Source organism: Erpetoichthys calabaricus, chromosome 2 (assembly GCF_900747795.2).
Source record: "Erpetoichthys calabaricus chromosome 2, fErpCal1.3, whole genome shotgun sequence".
Taxonomy (NCBI): Eukaryota; Metazoa; Chordata; class Cladistia; order Polypteriformes; family Polypteridae; genus Erpetoichthys; species Erpetoichthys calabaricus.
Genome location: NC_041395.2, coordinates 112,348,674 through 112,373,441, shown reverse-complemented (window position 1 = coordinate 112,373,441; position 24,768 = coordinate 112,348,674). Strand labels below are relative to the sequence as shown.

Below are 24,768 nucleotides of genomic sequence, written 5' to 3'. Positions count from 1 at the left end.
AATGGCAAATAGAGAACAACACAAACTTTGCAGAGTGGGGTAGTGATGGGCTATTTGGCTTTAATAGTGCTTTTCACCATGTCTTCCTTCTGTCTTTTGTTCTCTAATTGCCTTAAAACTGTTGCAGTATTTTGACATTTCCTGCTCCATATTTAAACTGATTTACACTAGAAACACTGAAGTTTTGTTTGTTTTTTCCCCCTCATCAGTACTTTAGTGAATATGAAAAGCTACTCCACTCAGAAAATTATGTGACAAAGCGACAGTCTTTGAAGGTATGACTTTACAACATTAACTTATATCAGCCATAGATTGTGTGCGTCTGTCTCTCATTATGGTGTTTGTTTTTCAATTATGCTGTAACTCCGAGTCTTAGCAGTGTTATGCTTACAATAAGACTTACTTTCCCTGAAATAAAACTAAACTTATAATATATTACATGCAAGTCTATGGTACTAGTTAGTACCAGCCCACTTCAAGCATTGTTTTTATATCAATAAGTGCAGTATTTTCCAAAATGTGCTACAACATGAAATGGCTGTTTTTTGTTTTTTTTTTTGTTTGTTTTTTTTGTGCACTCACACACTCAGTGGCCTCTTTATTGGGTATGCCTTGCTAGTACTGGGTTGGACCTGCTTTTGCCTTCAGAACTGCTGTAATTCTTCGTGGCATAGATTCAACAAGGTGCTGGAAACATTCCTTTGGTATTTTGGTCCATATTGAAATGATAGCATCACACGGTTGCTGTAAATTTGTCACCTGATGTGAATCGCCCTTTCTAACACATCCCAAAAGTGCTCTATTGGATTGAGATCTGGTGGCTGTGGAGGCTATTTGAGTACAGTGAAATCATTGTCATGTTCAAGGAACCAGTTTGAGATGATTTTAGCTTTGTGACATGATGCGTTATTCTGCTGGAACTACCCATCAGAAGATGGGTACACTGCAGTCATAAAGGGACGGACATGATCGGCAACAATACTCGGGTAGGCTGTGACATTTAAACGATGTTCAGTTGGTACTAAGGGTTTCAAAGCTTAGAAAATATCCTCCACACCATTACACCATCACCAGCCTTAACCATTGATTTAAGGCAGGATGGATCCATGCTTTCATGTGGTTTATGCCAAATTCTGACCCTATCATCTGCATGTCGCAGCAGCAGAAATCAAGACTCGTTAAACTAAGCAACGTTTTTCCAGTCTTCTATTGTCCAGTCTTGGTGTGCCCATATGAATTTTAGCCACGGTTGCCTGTTCTTATCTGACAGGAGTGACACCTGGTGTGGTCTCTTGCTGTTGTAGTCCATCTTCTTTAAGTTCGACATGTTGAGTATTAAGAGATGTTCTTCTGCATACCTCAGTTGTAATGAGTGGTTATTTGAGCTACTGTTGCCTTTGTCATCTCAAACCAGTCTGACCATTCTTCTCAGACCTCTGGCATCAACAAGGCATTTTCATCCATAGAACTGCCTCTCCCTGGATATTTTCCCTTTTTCGGGCCATCCTCTGTTGAACCTAGAGGTGGTTGTGCGTGAAAATCCCAGTAGGTCAGCAGTTTCTGAAATACTTGGGCCAACCCGTCTGGCACCCACAACCTTGCCACGTTCAAAGTCACTTAACTCTCCTTTCTTCCCCCTTCTGATGCTCAATTTGAACCTCAGCCGGTCATCTTGACAGTGCCTACATGCCTAAATGAATTGAGTTGCCATGTGATTGGCTGATTAAATATCTGCATTAACAAGCATTTGAACAGGTGTACCCAATAAAGTGACTGGCGAGCGTGTGTGTGTGCGCGCGCGCGTGTGTATGTGTATACAAGTGTATGTGTGTGGTACTTTATACAGCAAACACTGTAAAATAAGGACGAACTTGGTAAATAATATATAATTTATAATTAGTGTAATGCATAACGCAAAACTAAAGGTGTACAGAAGTAGAATAAAGAAAAGATTTTGATACTGGACTGGAGTTGGACTCCCCTTTAACCATTAAAAAGCATAATTTTTTCATGCATTTGTAACAAACGGATGTCTTTGTGACTAAGTCAGTATGATCAAGGGGGGGGGGGGGGGGGGTGTATCGTTTAATTAAAGTGCATATGTCCTTAAGTTGGCATATGCTGGGTTTATGTCCAAGTGTCTGTTGATGGCGTTTTCATCTGATAGCCAAGACTCGGCCAACTCTCTGCCGCTTTTTGTACTGGCCTTAAATTTTACTTTTATGTTGTCCCAGTTGAATGTGTGTCCTGTCGATTTAGTATGTGCATATATCAAAGATAGTGCGTCCTTTCTTCTGACGGCGTTGCGATGTTCCTGTACACGTGTTGAGATTTTTTTTGACGTTTGTCCTATGTATACAGCTGAGCAAGAATTGCATGGAATACTATAAACTGCGTTTCGTGTTTCGGCTGTCGATTTCTTGTTTTTAGCATTAAACAGGACCATGCGCAGATTGTTGGTGGGTTTATGTGCTATTTTGATGCAAACCGTATCACAGACCTTCTCTTCCATATATATATATATATATATATATATATATATATATATATATTAGGGGTGCACGATTCAGAAAATCTAACATTTCGATTCTTGGGCTCACGATTCGATTCAAATCCGATTCTCGATTCAAAACGATTCTCGATTCAAAACGTTTTGATTGTTTTTTATTTTCCATCAGTCTGATACAAAATACAGCCCTGAGATGATAATTGAAGTCACATTACAAAAATATAAACTGTTGCAAATATAAACTGCAAACTTTCAACTTAAATTAAACAACTTATATTGACACTTTAAATAAAAGTAGATTAAATAAAACCAAATAAGAGCTGCTATAGTTGGTTGTAAAGTGCCATTATCAGAATAAATAAAAATGCTGCTACATTGGGCTGTAAAGTGCTGTAACAAGTGTAACATCCAAAATATTAATTAATTGTGAACATTTTCTTTTTACCTAAACCGTTTCCATTTCAGCAGACAACAGTTTTTGAACTGTGACAACTACAGTCAAACTGACAACAGATCAGAATATATTAGATTAGATTAGATTAGATTCAGGTGTATGCACATTAGTGAGTTTAAAGTCCACCATCTGCTGGAATGTACATGTTTTTTTGTAGAAACAGAAGCTGGTCTACATGTTCTGGAGTGAGCATGCTCCGCTGTGCAGTTACTATGTCCCCAGCAGTTGAGAATACCCTCTCTGCTGCAACACTAGTACCAGGAATGCATAGGTAGCATTTAGCCAATTTTGCAAGGAGGGGAAAGACAGTCTCCTGAGACCTCCACCAAGTTAGGGGGTCTTCTGAGAGTGACAATGAGGGAGTTTCCAAATACTTCTTCATCTCTTCCTCAGCTCTGGTGCCAGTGGATTTAGGAACATCTCTGACATTAGTGAAAGTCTTGCCTAGTAAATTCAGCAGGGAAGTATTTCTTTTTTTGGGAACAGGGTGGCCTTCATCATCCAGCACTTCATTTGGGATGTCTGGCTCCTCATTCTGCATTAATGCACCATAAAAGAAAACAAAAACGCAATCAACCAACCTTTGTCTTTCAATTAGAAATTCAGTGTTATTATTAATTATTGTATATACCATACATATATACCATATATATATACCTATATATATATATATATAACAAACTAAGCAATAAGTAGATATTATTGTGGTACATTTAAAGTGCTACATGTCAATGGTAATTTCACAACCATACACACTGTGTATGTGGTTTTGCTAATAGCATATTGTCATGCCACTGTCATGCAACTAGTGTTTTTCACTTTTACTATTAAAAAATATAATTAATTACCTCAAGTGTTGCCGCTTCAGCAATCACCTTAGAGTGTATGTCCTTTTCCTCATCCTGAGAGAAAGGGCAGTGTTTTGAACCTGGGGTCCAGGCTTGAAGATATGTGGAGAATATTTTTGTCTGTCACACTCGTGTATCTCTTGGCCAGACCTTCGTGAATTGCCTGTTTGATTTCCCGGACGAGTGCTGTTTCACCACAGAATCCTGCTTTTGTTTCGTGAAGTAGCTGCGCATGTAGTGGGGCAATCACAGACAATGTCGGCGTGGCTTCTTCAGACATTATGTTTGTTGCCTCTTTTAATGGCTTGAGGGCTGCAGCAACTTCTTCTGCGTTGGCGACGTCGGTTTCGTCTAGTGTGCAGATGCCGGCTCCACATTTTCTTACTTCAGCAGATAGAAGCGCAGCGCAAATGGCTGGTTGTTGCTCCAGGAATCTATCGATCATGTCGAATGCACTATTCCATCGTGTAGCCACGTCCGTTGTCAACTTGTGCGGTGCCAGCTCCAGAAGTTTTTGTTTCTGTTTAAAGACATGATTTGCGGTGGCACTGCGATGAAAAAATCCGGTAATTCTCCGAATTTTCCCCAGCAGACGTGAAACAGACGGCAGCTTCAGAGCTCTCTGTGCCGCGAGGTTGATGGTATGTGCGAAACATTTAACGTGTTGAAAGTTTCCCAGCTGTGCAGCAGCTAGCATGTTAGCAGCGTTATCGGTAACAATTACCAGGTCAGTGGTTGTGAGCTGCCATTCCTGTGCGACAGACTGAATGTTCTCCTTTATATGTGCGGCTGTGTGGCTTTCATTTATTGCTGTAGTTTGTAAAACTCGCGACTCAAGCTCCCAGTTGTCTGTAATATAGTGAGCGGTAAAGGTTACATACGACTGGACTGCCCTTGATGTCCATGCATCGCATGTTAAGGCTACTCTTGTTGCTTTCTTCAACGCTTCTGCTACTTTTTTCTTCGTATAACAGAGGTATCGCTTTTTCAGCAAAAAGCTGACGACTTGGTATAGCGTATCTAGGCTCAACTGTTTTCAGCATGTACCGAAAGCCTTCATTTTCAACAACGCTGTAGGGACGCAGATCTTTGGAAATAAAACAGGCTATGGATTGAGTTATTTTCTTCGCCTGTTCAGAGTTGGTTGGAAGTTTGCAACATTGATGCAGAGTGCGTTGGTCTCCTGGAATGTTTCTTACTTTTGGCTGAACTTCGTTTGCATCCTCTGGATGATGACGTGCCATGTGAGTCCTGAGGTTTGTAGTGTTTCCAAAATATTTGATTTTAGCTTTACAAAGCTTGCATATGACGTGAGTTTTATCAATCTCTTTCTTGCCATCGATGTTGTAGAATCCAAAATGTGCCCAAACGTATGCCTTAAATGAGGACGGGGCAGGTTGAATATACTTTTCCACTGCGTTTTCCATGGCTCGTCCATCGAATGCTTGCGCGAGCGCGCAATCACTTTCTTCTTAATCACACCAAGGGTTACTATCTGAGCAGAAACTGGCATAGCGCCATCTATAGGATTGACAAACTCCTGTCCGGAAAAATAGTTAAACTCGCGCCGTTATAAAATGGGAAATATGAATCGATTTTGTGTCCTGTATGAATCGGTAGAGATAAAATTGCGATTCTTTCGCGAATCGATTTTTTTGCACACCCCTATTATATATATATATATATATATAGATATATAGATATATAGATATATAGATATATAGATATATAATAATTTTTTTTTTTTTTTTTTTTTGCATCTTGTGAATATTACACATGAAAATTGCATTCTGATTTTATATATGTATAGGTGCTTGTTATTCTTTTCTTTTAAATATTCCCAAGCCACCATTTAATATTAATTGTTTGTTCCTCTTAATCTTTTGCGAACAGCGCTGTTTTTTAAAACTTGAAACAAAGCACTTAAAAATGCAAAACCATTTTTAGGTGCTGTGATCATATGGCTAAAATTAGAATGTGAAAATGTGTGTTTAAGAAGTGTTTCTTATGTATCCTTGCCTGTGTCATTTAATACTTTGATCAGAGTGTTGCAAAGTGCATTCTATAATGATGGCATAGTAGTATGTATACCATAAACTGTACATATAGAAATGGTTATGCATAGCTGCATGTAACTAAAATGCCCTTCTCTGTTTTTGGTTATGTGTTATCCTGTAATAACAAACATTCATGGCGTAAACCTGCATGATGAAAATTACAGCTGCAGCACTTAATCTGACCTCTCTAGAGATCCTTATGCCTTGCTGCCTTGAGGTTTGTCCCTTGAGTTGTTGCCAATTAACAGTACTGTTTTTTGTGATGCAAGAATTGAATCCTACTCTTAGTGAGGCAGGGATCTTTAGTAACCTTCCAAGATTCTGTACTGGTTTTCAACAAATCCCCAACCCCCCAAATCTAGGTGGTTCGGTTTTTGAACCTTCATTTTCTACTCTAGTCACAGTAAGATTGGCTGCAAGGCAAAAACTAAGCCAGGAATGGGCTCATTCACACATAGTCTCTTCATGCAGTAAAGCATTGTTCGTATTTTCAGCTATGAATGTTTTATTTTATTTCAGTTGTTGGGAGAGTTACTTTTAGATCGACATAATTTTACCATAATGACCAAGTACATCAGCAAGCCAGAAAATCTGAAGTTAATGATGAATCTTCTAAGAGACAAGAGCCGTAATATACAGTTTGAGGCCTTCCATGTTTTCAAGGTATTTTTGTTTACTGTGATCTACATTAAAGTTTTGCTTACTTTAGTCATTTTTGTTTAGCTTTTTTTCAAATCAATGTCCTCTAAGTGTATTGAGTATACCTATTACAAAACTGTACCAAGCAGAAAATGAAAGATTATAGATGCAATCATGAAGATAATGCGGTTGCATTACACTGCTTGTCTCAAGTTCATATCAAGGTGCATTGATAATTTCTGCAATTGTAGATTTTTCCGACTGTCTGGTAATCCTTGCAACTGTGGATAATTTAGAGTGAATACTGGAATCAAATTAAGAGGGCTAATTGTAAAGATGCACTTAATAAGAATGATATACTTTCACAGTGAGCCTCATCGGACATTTTTTAGGGAATGCAAGAATATGAGTCAATACATGGTAGGTACAATGTAAAAAATCATACAAAACTTGAAACTAAATTAAGAACCAGTATTTTAAGATTTTGTTTTGCCATGTATTGCATGAAGCCACTCTTCTTCAATGTGTGTTCAATATTTGCTACTTCATTTGTTATGGAAAATTATATTTTCATGGCTTTTTTATTTTATCATGTCTTATACTCTGTTTCTGTTTATGGTAACTGTGTTAAAACTTTTCTCAGAATAGCAAGCTGTTTGAGGCACTTTTAAAGAAATATATATATGTAAACATAATCTAAAGAACACTTAAGTTGTTGGTGATTCATTTGATATTCTATGCTTTATTTCATCGTTCTTTTTTTTTTTTTTTTTTTTTTTGTAGGTGTTTGTAGCCAATCCAAAAAAAACGCAACCTATCCTGGATATTTTGCTCAAAAACCAAACCAAACTTATTGAGTTTCTTAGCAAGTTCCAGAACGATAGAACCGAAGATGAACAATTCAATGATGAAAAGACATACTTGGTGAAACAAATCAGGGATTTGAAGAGACCAGCTCCTCAGGAAACTTAAAAATTGTTTAAAACATTGCAACTTAAACAGAAAACTCAGCATCTACTGTTAAAAAGGAAAAAAAGCACCCTTATTCAGTTCATAAGGAATATCCTGCTCATCTGCTGTTCATTGAAGGGTTGTTTTTTTTTTCCCCTTTTCACATATATGATACAACTTAGCTGTCGCTTTCTTGCACATTTTAGAACCGAATGTGGATATATTATATTTTTGTCGTTCAGACAATGCAAAAATGAAAATCATCTTTTTGAGTGCTTTGTTGTAAATTCCTAATAACTATCACTATAAAATAGCATGGTTTTGTCTGTAAAGGAGGGAGATACTGGCTATTGAACATGGCAGGTTGCATGCCTTTAAACAAAACAAGTCTGAGTTTTCCCATATATTTGCGGTTGCTTTTCTTTGCGGAGTGTGGAACACACATGCGTGTGATCTGTGCTAATCTTACTGCACACATAGTGGACTATGATAGTAGCTACAGTTTTAAGCCTTTGTTTCAAATAGAGATTGGGCTTTAAAGATGGCTGAGTTACATGGAAACATGCATGTACAATGAAAGTGTTGTGAATAAGGGCAGCATCCGCCACCTAAAAGATTTATGAATGACTCTCCAGACAATGATTCTTAAATGGATCCATATGTACATACATTTTGTGTCTTTAATGCTATGTAGAGGTTGTTTTTTCTTTTTTGTTTTTTTCTCCTCTATTCTATTGAGGTTTTGAATTTTTTTTTTTTTTTTTTTTTTTAAGTGAATGAATTTTCATACATTAGTAAAAGCAGTGACTTTGCATTTCTCTACAGAGCTCATTGCTAATTTTGTTTGTACAGAACTACTTATTAGAGAGGAGCTTATTATTATTATTTTCATAAATGACATTTGTACAGCAGAGGAATGTTGTTACTGTGTGGGGGGGGGGGGGGTATTGAGTCTTTTCAAATGGCTGCGCATAGAGAATTGATTTTTGTTTTACTGCAGATAAGAATACAGCACAGAAGGTGAAATTGCTGCATTCCCTGCTATATGTTGTGCCAGTAATGAGGCTAGATAACTGTAGGTTATTAAGAATGCTGAATACTGTAAACCTGAGCCTCATGGGGTACAGTTCCAAGTGCTTTCCTTTTATGATTTTTACTTGGGTGCAGAGGTAGAGAGGAAGGGGGTTGGGGGTTCAAGTATGTTGTGGTTTACCAGTATATCAGTAGAAGACCAATGATGTCAAAAGTAATTTCTGCCTGTACACTGTTATCTGTATATTACATGACCGTTGACTCAATATAGTTGCTTGGCACAAAAGAAACAATTATAAATTTATGCACTTCTCCACTTGATGATTTAGATATTCAAATGCTACATGTGACCTTTTCCTTTCAAAATTATATGCATTGAGTTGTTCTTACGTAGCTTCAGATTTGAATGTCAGTGTTATATTTTGGGCAGCTTTTCACCACTTGCTTTAGATCCCAGTGTTGCCAAGATCAAGAAAACTGAAGCAGGTGTTACAGCTCACTAACAAAAACATCTAATAAATTCTTCTATTATTAAGCAGTTGTTTATTCATCTCTGCCAGAGATGTGACAACACTGTGGGGTTTGGTGCTGAGCAAAGGATTAGATTTTAAACTGAAAATCTTCAATTGCTCAATGTGTAATGTGCCATTTCCAGTTTTTAACATTTCAAGCACCTCCTTTAAAGTATTTGTAATGCCATGTCTTGGAGCTTTTGATTGAATAAATAGCATTGTCTCCTTCCCAGGAAGGAGACAAAGGGTGTCTCGTGGGAATGAATTGCATCTGCAATCTGTAAATAAACATTAAGCTTTGAAATTTAGGAAAGCCCTGAAAGACACCCAGCAGTGACCTATGCTGTGCTGATCTGCTTTCTACCCACAAAATAGTTTTGCAGTAAGAAGAGTGCTGCCATTAAGCAAATAAGCACCATTGCATAAGAAAATATGCCACAGTCCGCGGAGCCAGTGTTAAATACTATCAAATGCAAGTGCATTTATTGTTAAACAATATGGGAAAAGACCTTCTTAAAAAAAAAAAATTAAAAAAGAACAAATAAATAAAATTTGACTAATCTGAGATTGTATTCTTTTTTTTTTTCCTTTCCCCTACCACATGCACATTCCTAGACTAAGGCACTTTGAAAACTTTAGAAGAACTGTCAAAAACCCCATAGAACACCATATATACTATATGCTGTATTTTAAACAGTAGAGCCGACTCTAAGCAGTAATCATAAGGCAAGAGGAGCAGCTTTGCTTGGGGATCAGTCACAAGTAAGTAATATATGACTGAAATGATAAACACCGCTCAAGCCTCTATCACATTTGCACAAACCTGAAGTCAAAGAAAACAGGATTGAAGTACAATTTCCTGAAATTTTATTTTGTAGTGGAATGGAAGAATGTCATTCACTTTCTAATTTCATAATTTCCTGCAGATCTTTCCAAATAAAAACAGTGATTTAAGGTATCAGGAAACGGTGAAATAGTTAGGTCTCCATTTCCCCCTTCTTGAAAAACAGTAAACCGTGTGGTTGGTACTGTACTATTGTAAATGGAGAAGACATGCATGTAAAAAGTGTGTTGTATTTAAATAGTGATTTTAGTGAACACTTGGAATATATTTACCAGTGACGAGACATTAAGTTTGAACGAGTGATTTCAATTAACTGTTTGAATATGATTATCATTGGGAAGACACACGGAGTTGTAACCATATGCAAAAACTTGGCAGCTCTGCTAGTTAAGATGATAGGGACTGGATTTTTAGTTCTGACGACTGCCAGAACCAATGTTAGATTTTCTTCTGATTGCAGTTTCATAGATGAGAATACAGAAACAAGAAAAAAACATCAAAGACCATTTTTGCAGTGAAATACACAACATCAAATGTCAATGATCCATTTGGCTCAAGTCAGGAGTATCTCAGAGTGCATGTCAGTTACTTCAGCACGTTTCGTACGTTTAAAATATGGGGGGAAAGCTCTGGGCATCAAATAGTTGTCCTCGTACCCTCTCTCCTAGAGCTTTGGCCAGCAAGTACTAGTCATTATGTCACCACACCCGCTAATTTGACTGATTCCCCAATAATCCTACAATGGCACAGGCATCCTTGAGCTCACCATTGTAACGTCGGCCACAAAGCATGGATACAGCATCAGTCAGTTCCCATCAGATGGTCAGTGATGACCCCGGCAGCTGGTGACGGGAGAATTAACGTTTGGGAAAGTGTCAGCTATTGATTGTGCCGATTTTAATTCCTTCAATTCATCTGAAATGACGGAATCAAGGATTGCGCTGTATGTTCTCTGTATTTATTTTACAGGATTGTCATAAATGTCCTGTTGTGCAGGCGGACGAAAAGCCGATCGAAAGTCATGTGACGAGCCTGCTCGAGTCTTTGATAAACATTGGAGCGGTGCACTTTGATCAGAGGGACATTTAAGCGACTATTCAAACACAGGGATGATTAGACAGACACCAAACAAAGTGCCGCACCTGTTTAATATAACTTCACCAGATTTGAGATTTATGATAAATGCTGGGATACTAAGCTGCACTGAGCACATAATAGTAATTGCCGGTAGAATACGAAGACAGAGCAAGTACGGTCTTGTCTCTTTAAGAGGGCGTCACAGCCAAAATAAATAAATAAAGAGAAACTTACACCCACTTCCGGCAACGGCTTGAAGGGAAACAACAAGAAACGTCTGATCTCTCAGCCTCACTGTGTATCTTCACTTTAAAAAAAAAAAGGGAAACAAACAAGAATACAACAAACGCTTGAGTGCTGGCCGAAGATGGTGAAGATCACTTTCCAGCCGTCGGTGGCGGTTCAGAAATCAGAAAAGGAAGATACAGACGGGGATAAAACGGAGATACTGATCCCGCATGAACAGAATGTGAGTTCCGAGGCTTTTTTTGTAAAGGCGACGTGGGCGAGAAAAAAAATAATAACAACGCCTGTAGCCGATTAGGTTCAAGAAAACAAATGGTGATTCGCGGCAGATGGTTGACAGTGGGCGGGAAAAGTGACAGATGGTGATATGTGTATTTTGCCGGTTGTTATAAAATTTGGAAATGTGGCCTTTTGAGCAGGTGGACTTTGAATAAGATGCGAATATATATGCGTGGGTGGGGGTCTCGTACTTATTAGAGGCGCTTGGGGGCGCTCCTCGCTTGGCGAGCTTATCAGTTTGCAATAAATCTACGCTGACCCAGTTCAGTCGTTTTCCGGAAGTATTTACCTAATATGTTTGATTAAACACGTTGTTTTTCCTCTGTTTAGCTTTCTTTACGTTAGCAGATTGCACTCTTTTTTTTAACCTAGTTTCACGTTTAAAAATTCGAATCTTTTTAACTCGGTTTTATAATGGTTTTCAATCTGAACTCTTCTAGTGTGAAGGAAAGTATCGTATGTGGTGTTACTGCCGCCGTCCGGGGTTGAGGCATCGCGCTGAATTAAATAAATGGGCTTATGCAAGAAATAGTAGTGACACGCACAGCCGACAAGTGAAGCTTTTGCATCCATATGAAACTGTCGATTTTTTTTTTCTTTTTGGGTAGTGGTTGGGGTGGGTTGTGTTGTGATCCATACATTTAGCTTTCGGTTTCTATTTAGTTTGCTTTTATTCGGATTCTGAATTGTGAATCCGAGGTGTTTTGCTCATGCCCAGTTTTTGCAGATTAACTGTACATAATATTGCGACCAACCAAAGGTAAGAGGGTACAGTTTAAAAAGAAAAAAAAAAAAGAAACTATTATGCTTAGTACTATGCTCCTCGATTTTAAGTGCGTTTTGGTAACGCTTATGACCTATAGCGCAAGTATGGGTATTGCACAATTTCTTGCATATTAAAACTGTCAATGGACTGTGCCTGACACTGCAGTCACGGTATTGTGATAGGAGCAAGTGTCAAGAGACAAGGAGCTAGGCTTCAAAACAAATCGCCCCCTGTAGGAGGAGTCGAATGAAGTGTGTGTGTATGTTTAATATCTTCCACCAATGAATCGAGTCCTTTTCAGATATCCGTTAAACTGCCGGTGGTGTGTTGTTGCGATGTAAAGTTTCATACGTCGACTAAAGCGTTGCAAGCAGCTTTGTTTATGGACTTTGGCTATGAAAACATGTACAATTAAAATTGATCTTTGTTTGAAAGCAAAGCGAGCGTTTAAACAGACATTTATGGTATGTTTACATGACCAGTTTCTTACACAAGCTTATTCCACTCGGGGGAAAAAAACACTGTGGTGGTATTGCCTTATTTCGCGGTGTTATTGTCAGCTATTGGCACTATCATTGTGGGCGCTGGTGCTTTAGTGACTGCTCCTGACAGATTGGTTAAGAACACACCTAGTTTCAATCACTTAATGAGAACTTAACAGACGTTGCAGGTATTCATTATTTTGAATCAAGATAAAATTTAATAAGCATAGTACAAATGTTTTAATATAGGCAGATTGGTAGCGCAATGCTGTCATTCCTGCCTCACGGTGTCGGCATGGGTTTTGCATGTTCTCCCTGTGCATACTAGCTGTGAGTAGGCGCTGGGCAAAAATAGATTTTTCCTATTAATCATTATTATTATTATTCTTCATTTAAACAATTTAATATCTGTTCTTAAAGTCTCAAGGTTGCTCTTGTGAATCGCTATTCTGCTTAGTTACTATATGTAGATTTTTGGTTATCTTTTTTGTTTTTGGAGTCCTAACCAGTACATGGTGCTAATGCACCTGTTAAGGCTTTGTATGGAAAAAGCACTTTACTATCTCTCATAAAATAACTGAAGCCCGCACCTTAGACACTTAAATCAGATGTGTGGACTTCCTACAGATTTAAACTATGCACCAGTAAAGAGGAACTGGATAAAATGGTGTTAATTATTGCTGTAACTCAACAAATTTGAGAAATTACCCCAAATTCATCAATAAACTTTTTTTTTTTTCTTTTATGTTCCATTCATTCAGTGCTGCTGTCAACAAGCATCAGCTCCAGATCCTCTTTTTAAAATACTTCCTTTTTGTCTGAGGACTGTCAGAACACATTTTCGTTTAACATGACATCCTGGGGAAAAGTTCTGACTTTAATTGTGTTGAATAATCCACATGTCCGTTATCTAGTCACTTGTGTAAAAGTAATGCTTTTTCTGCTAAAATATTGCTAAATACTTCCGAAATTATCAGTGCATACATAAACAATCAGCCCAAAGACTTCCTGTGATCTTTTGGGTTGATCATTTGTGTATGTGCTGATAATTCTGAAAGTATTTATTTCACAATATTTTAGCAAGAAAAGCATTCATTTTGAGCAAGTGACTGGATAACACGTACATTTTTGGTGAAGTATTCCTAAAAAAAAAATTCCCTCATTGACTGTCACTAGATGGCATTCCAGTGCACAATGTTATTACTGATCCCAGCAGGCAATGTCTTTGTGAAATAGTACAATTCTTTTCAACATAATGCAATAATTATTGCAAAATAACAATTTTTTTTGAGTGGGAAGAATAATCTTCCATAGTTTACATCAAATGTTTCTCCTGGTATTTTAACAACAAAAAGATGAATGAAATCTTGAATATGAGTTAAGATCCACGTTTTTACATACATGCCATTTCCATTTTAATTGTATCCTTTTTTTATGCACTGGAATATGGACTCTGTGATTACATTTTGAAAACTGAGTTTTTTCCACATCTCTCGCTTTGTTAGACATCTAATTTTCTATCCGTGAACAATTTCATGGATGAGAAATGATTAATAACAGTTCCTGTAGCTAGAGGGAGGTGGCATGGGATGTGTATGTTGCAAAACTGGAGACATCTTGTCGAAGTAAAACCTTATTTGTTGAGTTATCAACTGATGATGATAAAAATGGTGATAATTCATTATATCTGAAGTGCCCATGGAAAATTTGAAAGAACAAACTAAATTGCATTTAAAATGTAATCTGGCATTGCTTCAGCTGTGCCCCAGCAGAAAGCCCCTTTTATTAATGTCCGCACACGACTAACTTCATCTTGTAGTTGTCACTAAACTGGAACTCTGATGTGTAAACTATTGTACAGTCTGTTCTCTTTTCCTGACTGCTTGCCATGCTGCAAGAAGAAAGTGTCTGGAAATCTTTGAGAAAATGTTTAAATACATTGGCTTCTGTTTTCTTTTCTGTATAGTTAGAGGCGACTACTTCATAAAGATGTAAGAGACTGGTGTTATCTTGCTGTCAGTAGTGTTCTGTATTTTTCTTTTACTAATCTTCACTACAGAAGACTCTGGATAACCAGCAAGCCCGCAATTCTTGAAAGAATTGCAAATCCAAGAATGGCAATCACTTTCTGTTCCCTCAGACACTTGGAGGGATGAAATATCGTGGAGGGTGGGTGCGTCCTAGGAAAGTATATTTAATTAAACATATTTGTACTAAAGCGGCTTCTTTTTGGAGCTGTGACTCATCTGGTTCTGGTGTTTCAGAAGCGCGTTGTATACACCTTCGTTTATTATTTTTTATCCATGCAGTCTCTTTTTTGTTTTTCTATGGCTGTGTCGTCAGCAAGAAGTCGTTTGCTGACGGCGGCAGATTCGCATGCTGAAGTGACCATGGCGGCGGATCCGGTGTGGTGGTGTGGGCGGTCACGTTCGAGCACAACCTGGCGTGCACGCTTTACCTCAGGTTTAGTTCACAGGTCGTAGCCATGGTAAAGTTTTCATTTAATTAAATAAACATATTTGTACTAAAGCGGTTTCTTTGTGTGGGTGCCTTCGTTCAGTTTTTTTATCCATACGAGCTCGTTTACAGGTCGTAACCATATGGGCTTGTGTTTGTATTACTAATCGCTGAGCTCCTTCCATTTGGAGCCGTGACTCTTAGCCTCCGTGTATTGTTTTTATCCATGCGGTCTCGTCTTTGTTGTTCTATGGCTGTGTCATTAGGCAGAAGTCGTTTACTGTTAGGAAGCATACTCCAACTTATCCACTGTGCCAGCAGTCAGTGTGTGTTAGAGCAGGTGTAGTTTACAGGTTGTGGTGTTTGGGCGCCACGCACTGACTGTGGGAACTACGGGCTCGGTTTTGTATTACAAATCGTTGAGCTCTTTCCATTTGGAGCCGTGATGCCTTTGCCTCTGCTGGAACAGTGGATTAGAGCAAGTTTAGTTTACATGTTGTGGTGTTTGGGCGCCATCTACTGACTCTGGGAAGCCGCTGGGTTTGACTCTGGGGCGCTGTGGCGCAGTGCGCATTTGCTTTGGTGCATCCGCCGTGCATAAATTAAACTGTCGTTTAGTAATATAGATCTGTAAATTGGCTGATCACATAAAATGGAGTAAGGCATTTTCATTTCATTCAGTGAGTGCCCCACCCCAAAAATGTATATGCCAAGTCATGCAAAAACTATTTCAGATTACAAAAGTTTAGAAAGTTACTTTGACAAATAACCATTAAGCTATGAAAATTTTTCATAGTCACAGTATTAGTCAGAACATTACAAAATGCAGAAAAAAACCTGCTCACTGAGCAGTGATGTGTGTAATGTCCTGCTATTATGGATTTGTAGAATGCTTTTTTTCAATTCAGTGAATTTTCATTGCACTGCCTGGTGAATGGTTATTTTGAAAATCTAAGCTTTTAAGAAATAACAGGAAGTTTATCAAGTTATTTGCCGGGGCCTTTAGTAATAAACCTTGTTTGAGCACTAAACTGAAACTATGCCATGAAAGTAACTGAGAGTATTGTGTTGCACATTCCTTTTAAATTTTGGTTTTTTTTTTTTTTGTAATGCACTACAATAATTCCATAACACTTTAGCAGTGAAAATGTATTAATTGATAACACCAGTAATTGAGTAATACATGTTTTCTCATCCCTTTAGCAGTGTAAGAAAATACGTGTTGAATGCTGTCTTAAAGGTGTAGGTTTTAAGTAAAAACATTTTATGCTCATCAGTTTTTGACTGTATGGTTTACGTTCTAGAAGTCTGAAATTTTCAGGAGATAAATTTCTTTTTTGACAATGGCAGATGATGGTGTTGGTGGTGGTCCCCCCCCGTCCCCAAAGGATTATAGGTTAATAATAAAAGTAATTTAATAAGTTTCTTTGTGGCTTTCGTAAAGAATTTTACCAACATCATAGTATATATGATTTATCTTGTCTTGTACACAGACCAAGTTTATTACCAAGACATTTTCTGTTTGTTTATTGAAACATATTTAATACTCTTAAAATCAAACGGTATTATTTCAGTGCAGTACAAATTTTTTAAATGGCAAGATTTTTCAGGATTCAATGTTTGTGACATCTTAAGTACAACATCTGTTTAAATTTGCTTTTGTAATACTTTCCAAGCTGGATTTGTTGGCAAATCACCTTCTTAGGTTTTTGATATTTTCTATTATGATTCAAATTTTTATTAGTAAACGGGAAACTCTGCTAGTTTAATCGGTTAATAACACAGAAATGTTTAATGTAAATTGGACAAGTCAGATTTAAATTTCAAAAGACATACATTGCTGAGAGTGTAATTTTTTTTTTCTTGTTTTGAATTTGTACTTTTTTTTAAGGCTGCTTGATGAAATCAAGGTACTGCAAGTGAAGACATAGTTTCCTTAATTGTGGGGTCTCATCCACAATTTGCCATATTAGAAATGGCCTTAAAAGCAGTAATGTCCTTGTAATTTGAGACTGCATTGTAGTCACACCTATACCATTTAGATATGACCCAAATGTGCTTTCACTGCCTTCATTACATTTTAGTATTCATACTAATCTTGCTACAGAGCTGTTAGGAAAAAATGGGGGCGGTAATCCTAGATAATGAATCAGAGTCTCTGATAATGTTTTTTTAGTGCATTCACATAAAAAGCAAAAACAGATATTGTCGTGTCTGCCTGCCTATCAGTCGGTCAACTCTTTATGGAGTGTGTTCATTTAAATTTGGTACACTTAACTTTCCCGACACATCTTCATAGAATATTTTTTGTTGAGTTTCTTCAAACAGAACATGCTTTTACAAGCTTTTGAAATTTCAAAACTCCCATTTTAAAAGCCTTGGCAAATTTTCAAAATTGTCTTCAAACAGGAAAACATTCTTTGCAATCTCAATTAATGATCCGTTGAGGGGATAGTTTACCTTGTAGCCATTTATCTTCCACATGTCCGATAGCTACTCCTCATAGCAAAACAAATCAATACAAATTATTGAAGCATGAGCATAGATTTTTAACTCTCCATCGGGTACTAACGTTAATTAAATTGTTTTAAGAAAAACAAATTTACAGTTAGCCATAAACCATCCACAAGAAACAATATTGTATCAATCAATGCAATTTTTTCATCCCTTGAGTTGGACTCTTAGGTCCGTGAAAGCTGTTTGAGCAATTGCATAAAATGCATGTAAGTTATGTTCTAGTAAGAATTATTACGTAAGGTGTTGTGATTTGTATGATGTTGATTAAACATCCAAATCAGAATTTCACTGTACTCTATACATGGGGTGGTAATGACCTGTATACCTGACATCACTACCAGTTACATATTTATTTATTAAACAAAAATGATATGGGTCTCTGAAGTAAATACACAAAATGTTATGTTCCAAGTTTCAATACAAAATCCCTATAACACCTGAATGTTACGCTATGTGTACATGGTATACAGTAGACCCCCGCAAAGTCGCGGTTCAGAGTTCGCAGCCTCAGTCATTCGCAGATTTTTCCTTAGAACCTATCTAATAAATGTTAGCGGAAACCGCAAATATCCTGTGCAATTTTTGTGGCTTTTATCGTGGCAATACTGCACTGTAGAGAGACCAGGAAGCAACTGTAAAGGAAAACACGGCTTGGGATGGTGAAAGTAGCCAATAGAATTTGAATCTACAACTCCCAGCAGTCCCTGCAGTGGCTCCGGTTGGTCGTCTGCTGAGTGTGCTGGGGCTGTTGGGGTCAAAAGGATGTCAGCGCGGCTTTTAAAAAGGGGGCCGGTGACCAAAAGCAAAAAAAAAAGTTTTTGTAATTTGCGTTACAAGTTCCTGTCTATCTGCCTTCTTTTGGGTTACCTGTACTTATTCATTTTGTCCTGAATCGTTTCGTGCGTCTGGATTGTCTGCCATCTGCCTGTGTACATGAGGATTGTAAGTGGATTCATGGCCATCCTGCAAAGAGAGGAGCGCTTCTGAACCCGTCTTCATCATTTCAGGAACTACCGGTAGAACTATCTTTACATTCCCATTCAATATGTGGATCTCTGGACTATCTATTTTCATCATTACATTTCATCAGTTTTTTATGAACGTTTTTCATGATTTACTCTGTGTGTTTTGTTTGTGCTTTGTTGTATTTTAATGTGTAATCGCCGTAAGGGGAATGGGGGTGGTATCATTTTCATTTGTTTTCATTACATTCTTTATTTGCTGTTTGATTACTGGTTTGCTTGGTTTTTGTCTGTTTGTTTGTGAGTGCGTGCAGGTCGGGCCAAGGCTTGGTGCGTCCCTGGAATCTCCACCATAAAAATAAATAAATCACCGTCTTCTCAATGGTATGAATGTTAGTGGCACCGGACCACTACAGAGTTTTTCATTTCTCCTTGCTGCTGATTGACTGTGATGCATCCCCAGCTGAGTTCTTGTGTTTTTCGTTTTGTTCCTCTGAACCCTTAAACCGCCACAACCGGCTAGAGTCGTTTCCCAGTGCCATTTGTAAGCACGCAGGAGCTGATCAGTCAGTGCCGTATATTCGTTGAGCAGCCAGCTCATGACCACTGCCAGCCCCTTGAGAGCAGGGGGGCTGAACACACCCCTAGAAGACACTGACGCTCCTCAAAAAAACCCTCTTAAAAACGCTGATAGACTACTGTCACATTGCTCCCTTACTTGCTGGGCTTACTTACGGCTGCTCTGTTGCGTGATGCTACGCTTACTTAAAAGCCTGAACAGCACCTGTCCTTTTTAGCCGATTGCTTTGTTTCTCTCTCCTCCCCCAGACATTCTCTGCTCCTGTTGGGAGTCCTGCTTCCGTTGTGCTCCCCTATGATGTTTGCCTATTCTTTTAAACGAGAACTAACTGCAAACTGAGCTTGTTTTTCTTCTGAAAGAGACATATTTGTTTGAAGTGTTTGAATAAAGTTCCTGCCTCTACAATCTCATGTATTTCTGTGCAATTCTGTGACCCAAGCGTGAGACCCTGCAGCACTGCAACCTCGCTGTCCCTGGGATTGAGCCGCTGCACTAGACTAGCCTGCCAGCATCAGTGCTTGCCTCTGTGTGCTTGCGTGCGGCCAGTTAAAGCGCAGTTGGCTCAGTGATTTCATCCATGGTGTCAGTTATACCTTGTACATATTAAAAAAAAAAAAAAAAAAAACAAACTACTGGATCAATAAGATTTTACAGTTCATTAGCAGTGTGTAAAATATCAGTGTTGCAGTAATTGTGATGCTCTTTGCATGAAAAAAAGTGTTCATTAAAATTTAACTTTTTCTTTGTAAATTGTGATGTATACTTAAAGTGCAGCAAAAAAGTATTTGGCGTCCAGGGATGCATTAACCCCCAAGTATGTGGCAGTTTAAGGCTTAAAGCCCCAAGATGCCATCGAAAGGCCCTGCACCTTCTAAGGCTTCTGGCAATGAAAATACGCTTGCATGAATTACAGTACATATAGCGGTAACATCGGTATTTTACATTCTAGCACTGCGGGTGACATAGCAGTACAGTACTGTGCAGTATACAGGTTTACCTTTATATTCTTTTTTTAGGTAATGTATTAAGCAGAGTTTGAAAGTAATTTAAAGTGTTTTGGGGGCATATTTAGGTGTGAAACTATAAAAATAAGCATTTTTTTTAACCACATCCAAAATTTGCGGTTTTTCACAATTTGAGGATGCTCTAGGAAAGTAACCCCTGCGAAATTTGGGGGTGTACTGTGTGTGTGTGTGTGTATATATACAGTAATCCCTCCTCCATCGCGGGGGTTGCGTTCCAGAGCCATCCGCGAAGTAGAAACCATATGTTTATATGGTTATTTTTATATTGTCATGCTTGGGTCACAGATTTGCGCAGAAACACAGGAGGTTGTAGAGAGACAGGAACGTTTTTCAAACACTGCAAACAAACATTTGTCTCTTTTTCAAAAGTTTAAACTGTGCTCCATGACAAGACAGAGATGACAGTTCAGTCTCACAATTAAAAGAATGCAAACATATCTCTTCAAAGGAATGCGCGTTTAGGAGCACTGAATGTCAGAAAGTGAGAGAAAACCAAACAAATCAATAGGGCTGTTTGGCTTAAGTATGCGAAGCACCGCTGGTACAAAGCTGTTGAAGGCGGCAGCTCACACCCCCTCCGTCAGGAGCAGAGAGAGAGAGAAACAAAGTCAAAAATCAATACGTGCCCTCCCTTTGAGCTTTTAAGTATGCGAAGCACCGTGCAGCATACTTAAAAGCTGCACACAGAAGGTAGCAACGTGAAGATAATCTTTCAGCATTTTTAGACGAGCGTCCGTATCGTCTGGGTGTGCGAACAGCCCCCCTGCTCACACCCCCTACGTCAGGATCACAGATAGTCAGCGCAAGAGAGAGAGAAAGAAAAGTAAGTTGGGTAGCTTCTCAGCCATCCGCCAATAGCGTCCCTTGTATGAAATCAACTGGGCAAACCAACTGAGGTGGCATGTACCAGAAATTAAAAGACCCATTGTCCTCAGAAATCCGCGAACCAGCAAAAAATCCGCAAGATATATTTAAATATGCTTACATATAAAATCCGCGATAGAGTGAAGCCGCGAAAGGCGAAGCGCGATATAGCGAGGGATCACTGTATATGTATGTGTATATATAATTATTTATATATATATATATATATATATATATATATATATATAATATACACACACACACACACACACAGTTGGGTCCATAAATATTTGGACAGAGACCACTTTTTTCTAATTTTGGTTCTGTACATTACCACAATGAATTTTAAATGAAACAACTCAGAGGCAGTTGCAGTGCAGACTTTCAGCTTTAATTCAGTGGGGTGAACAAAACGATTGCATAAAAATGTGAGGCAACTAAAGCATTTTTTGAACACAATCCCTTCATTTCAGGGGCTCAAAAGTAATTGGACAAATGAAATAAGTGGAAATGTTCATTTATTATACTGGGTTGAAAACCCTTTGCTGGCAATGACAGTCTGAAGTCTTGAACTCATGGACATCACCAGATGCTGGGTTTCCTCCTTTTTAATGCTCTACCAGCCCTTTACTGCACCGGCTTTCAGTTGCTCTTTGTTTGTGGGCCTTTCTGTCCGAAGTTTAGTCTTCAACAAGTGAAATGCATGCTCAATTGGGTTAAGATCAGGTGACTGATTTGGCCATTCAAGAATTTTCCACTTCTTTGCTTTAATAAACTCCTGGGATGCTTTGGCTGTATGTTTTGGGTCATTGTCCATCTGTATCAAACGCCGCCCAATCAATTTGACTGCATTTAGCTGGATTTGAGCAGACAGTATGTCTCTGAACACCTCAGAATTCATTCGGCTGCTTCTGTCCTGTGTCACATCTATACTAATAAAAGGCAAAGCCCTCACTGACTCACTCCTCACTAATTGTCCAACTTCCCGTGTAGGTGGAAGGCTGAAATTTGGCAGGCTCATTCCTTACAGCTTACTTACAAAAGTTAGGTTTCATTTCGAAATTCTACGCGTAACGGTTATAACTGGAACCTCTGTTTTGTCCATATACTGTAATAGACTGCAGCTCGATGGCCGTGGGAGGCGGAGTTGCGTATCGCGTCATCACGCCTCCCACGTAATCACGTGAACTGACTGTGAACGCAGTACGTAGAAAACAAGGAAGAGCCCCAAAGAGCGCTGAAGAAAACATTCATTACATAATTGAGAAGGCAGCGAAACAATAAGAAGCGAGCGAGTGACGCATACAAGCATATTCATAACTGCAGCTACTGCGGTTTACACCGTGCTTTGTTTCCGCAAGTTTAAATTAAGTTTATAGAAACGCTTCCGCTGCCGTTTTCAATACCATATTCGCGACATGCAAGTTTAATGAGAAGACACGAGGTATAAACGAGACTCTGGATCACTTTGTAACGGAGTTAAAATTGCTGTAGCGAGAAACTTTTAAGTGCCGGGTCTTAACTTTCATTAAATAAAGCCGTGGACATCGCAACATCACACAAGAGATCGGTTCACGTGAACTGACTGAACGCAGCACGAGTGATCACTTCGATGAATCAAACCTGTTCAAAAAACACATTACACAATTGATAATGTAGGAAAAGAATATGAAGCGACTGACGCATACAGACATTTTCATGAGTGCAGGTACTTCGGAAACAAAGCACCGTGTAAACCTAAAGTTTAAATTAAGTTCATAGACCTACAAAAGGTTGCCATTGATTTGAGGCAAGATTGCTTGTCTCCTGTACAACTATACGTTGCATTCTCAACAGTAAGCTTGCACTGCTTGGTCATATTACAACCGGAGTGCTGAACTGACAACGTGGTATACAAAGAGAACTATAACAATCGTAATAAACGAACAATAAAACAGCGGAGAACCCGTGGATTAAATAAAAAGGCAGCTTCACAAAAAAACAGCAGAGCGCCTTATATGAGCAGGCAGTCAGCTAAAGAAGGGAATCAATAAATAACTATAATCGTAATAAACGAACAAAAAATAGCGGAGAATCCGCTGATTACATAAAGGAAATGGGTACCTGAACAGAAAAGTGAGTCTCAAATAGCTACACAATAACTATAACAATCGTAATAAACGAACAATAAAACAATACAGAACCGCTAAGCAAGGAGAAAGGACGGCCTTATATGGCGTTCGTTTATAAAACAGCGGAGAGGCTGTGTAAAGGCAGCTTCACAAAAAAACAGATCCTTAACAAATTTGTTATTGGTATATTTTTCCGTCAATTTAAAAAGGTTTTCTTTTCTTCTTAATAAAAATTTAAAAGCAGTACTTCTCCGCTGCGAAGCGCGGGTATTTTGCTAGTCATCAATAAACTCTAGTGTCCTGTGCCACTGGCAGCCATGCACGCCCAAGCCATCACACTGCCTCCAACGTGTTTTACAGATGATGTGGTATGCTTTGGATAATGAGCTGTTCCACACCTTCTCCATACTTTTTTTTTCTTGCCATCATTCTGGTAGAGGTTGATCTTGGTTTCATCTGTCCAAAGAATGTTTTTCCAGAACTGTGCTGGCTTTTTAGATGTTCTTTAGCAAAGTCCAATCTAGCCTTTCTATTCTTGAGGCTTATGAGTGGCTTGCACCTTGCAGTGCACCCCTCTGTATTTACTTTCATGCAGTCTCCTCTTTATGGTAGACTTGGATATCGATACGCCTACCCCCTGGAGAGTGTTGTTCACTTGGTTGGCTGTTGTGAAGGGGTTTCTCTTCACCATGGAAATGATTCTGCGATCATCCACCACTGTTGTCTTCCATGGACATCCAGGTCTTTTTGCGTTGCTGAGTTCACCAGTGCTTGTTTTCTTTCTCAGGATGTACCAAACTGTAGATTTTGGCACTCTTAATATTGTAGTAATTTCTTGGATGGGTTTTTTCTGTTTTCACAGCTTAAGGATGGCTTCTTTCACCTGCATGGAGAGCTTCTTTGACCGCATGTTGTCTGTTCATAGCAAAATCTTCCACATGCAAGCACCACACCTCAAATCAACTCCAGGGGCCTCATGTATAACGCCGTCCGTAGAACTCGCACTATAACATGGCGTAAGCACAAAAACGGGATTGTGCATACGCACAGAAAAATCCAGATGCAGGAATCTGTGTGCACGCAAACTTTTACGTTCTTCCACTACATAAATCCCGATCAGCGTGAAAAGTAACGCACGTGCACGCGCCTTCTGTACTGCCCCAACTCCTCCCAGAATTACGCCTCTTTGTATATGCAAATCAATATAAATAGCCTTCTGTGAAAAGACAATGGGGAAAAGCACAGGGGAAAATATAAGAATTTCAGCGAATACCAAGTGGAGGCACAGGAAAAACATACTATTTGTTGGTTTAAACAGTGGTATAATCAACAAAAGAAAGTTGATCGAGTGACATAGCGTGTCAGAGAAACTCGAAAGATCAAGTTCACAAAGTCGCACAGTGCCCGAAATAAAAAAGAAATCACATGTCAAAGTCACCATGAAAAGGCAAGTCGTAGCCCACCATCTGAGTGTCATATGAAAGCTTATTAGGGTACAGACAAAAAAAAAATAGGCACACAGTGGGGGAAAAAAGCACGAAATGTCAACTTTAATC

The 24,768-nt window shown here is 38.6% G+C and overlaps 2 protein-coding genes across 5 annotated transcripts in view; both read left to right on the top strand.

The window, feature by feature from the left end:
* LOC114646265 (calcium-binding protein 39) overlaps nucleotides 1-9,567 on the top strand; it is an 81,086-nt gene extending 71,519 nt beyond the window's left edge. For 3 of the 4 annotated variants that reach the window (XM_051923543.1, XM_028794382.2, XM_051923545.1), the window contains 3 exons: nucleotides 210-275; nucleotides 6,388-6,531; nucleotides 7,291-9,567. In XM_051923543.1, the coding sequence (XP_051779503.1) occupies nucleotides 210-275; nucleotides 6,388-6,531; nucleotides 7,291-7,479 (399 nt within the window). In that variant the 3' untranslated portion in view covers nucleotides 7,480-9,567. The remainder of the gene's footprint in view (nucleotides 1-209; nucleotides 276-6,387; nucleotides 6,532-7,290) is intronic. The other variant, XM_028794383.2, reaches the window with a different exon arrangement.
* A 1,573-nt stretch (nucleotides 9,568-11,140) lies between these two features.
* LOC114646264 (integral membrane protein 2C-like) overlaps nucleotides 11,141-24,768 on the top strand; it is a 50,606-nt gene continuing 36,978 nt past the window's right edge. The window contains exon 1 of the mRNA XM_028794381.2: nucleotides 11,141-11,392. Coding sequence (XP_028650214.1) covers nucleotides 11,291-11,392 — 102 coding nt within the window. The 5' untranslated portion in view covers nucleotides 11,141-11,290. The remainder of the gene's footprint in view (nucleotides 11,393-24,768) is intronic.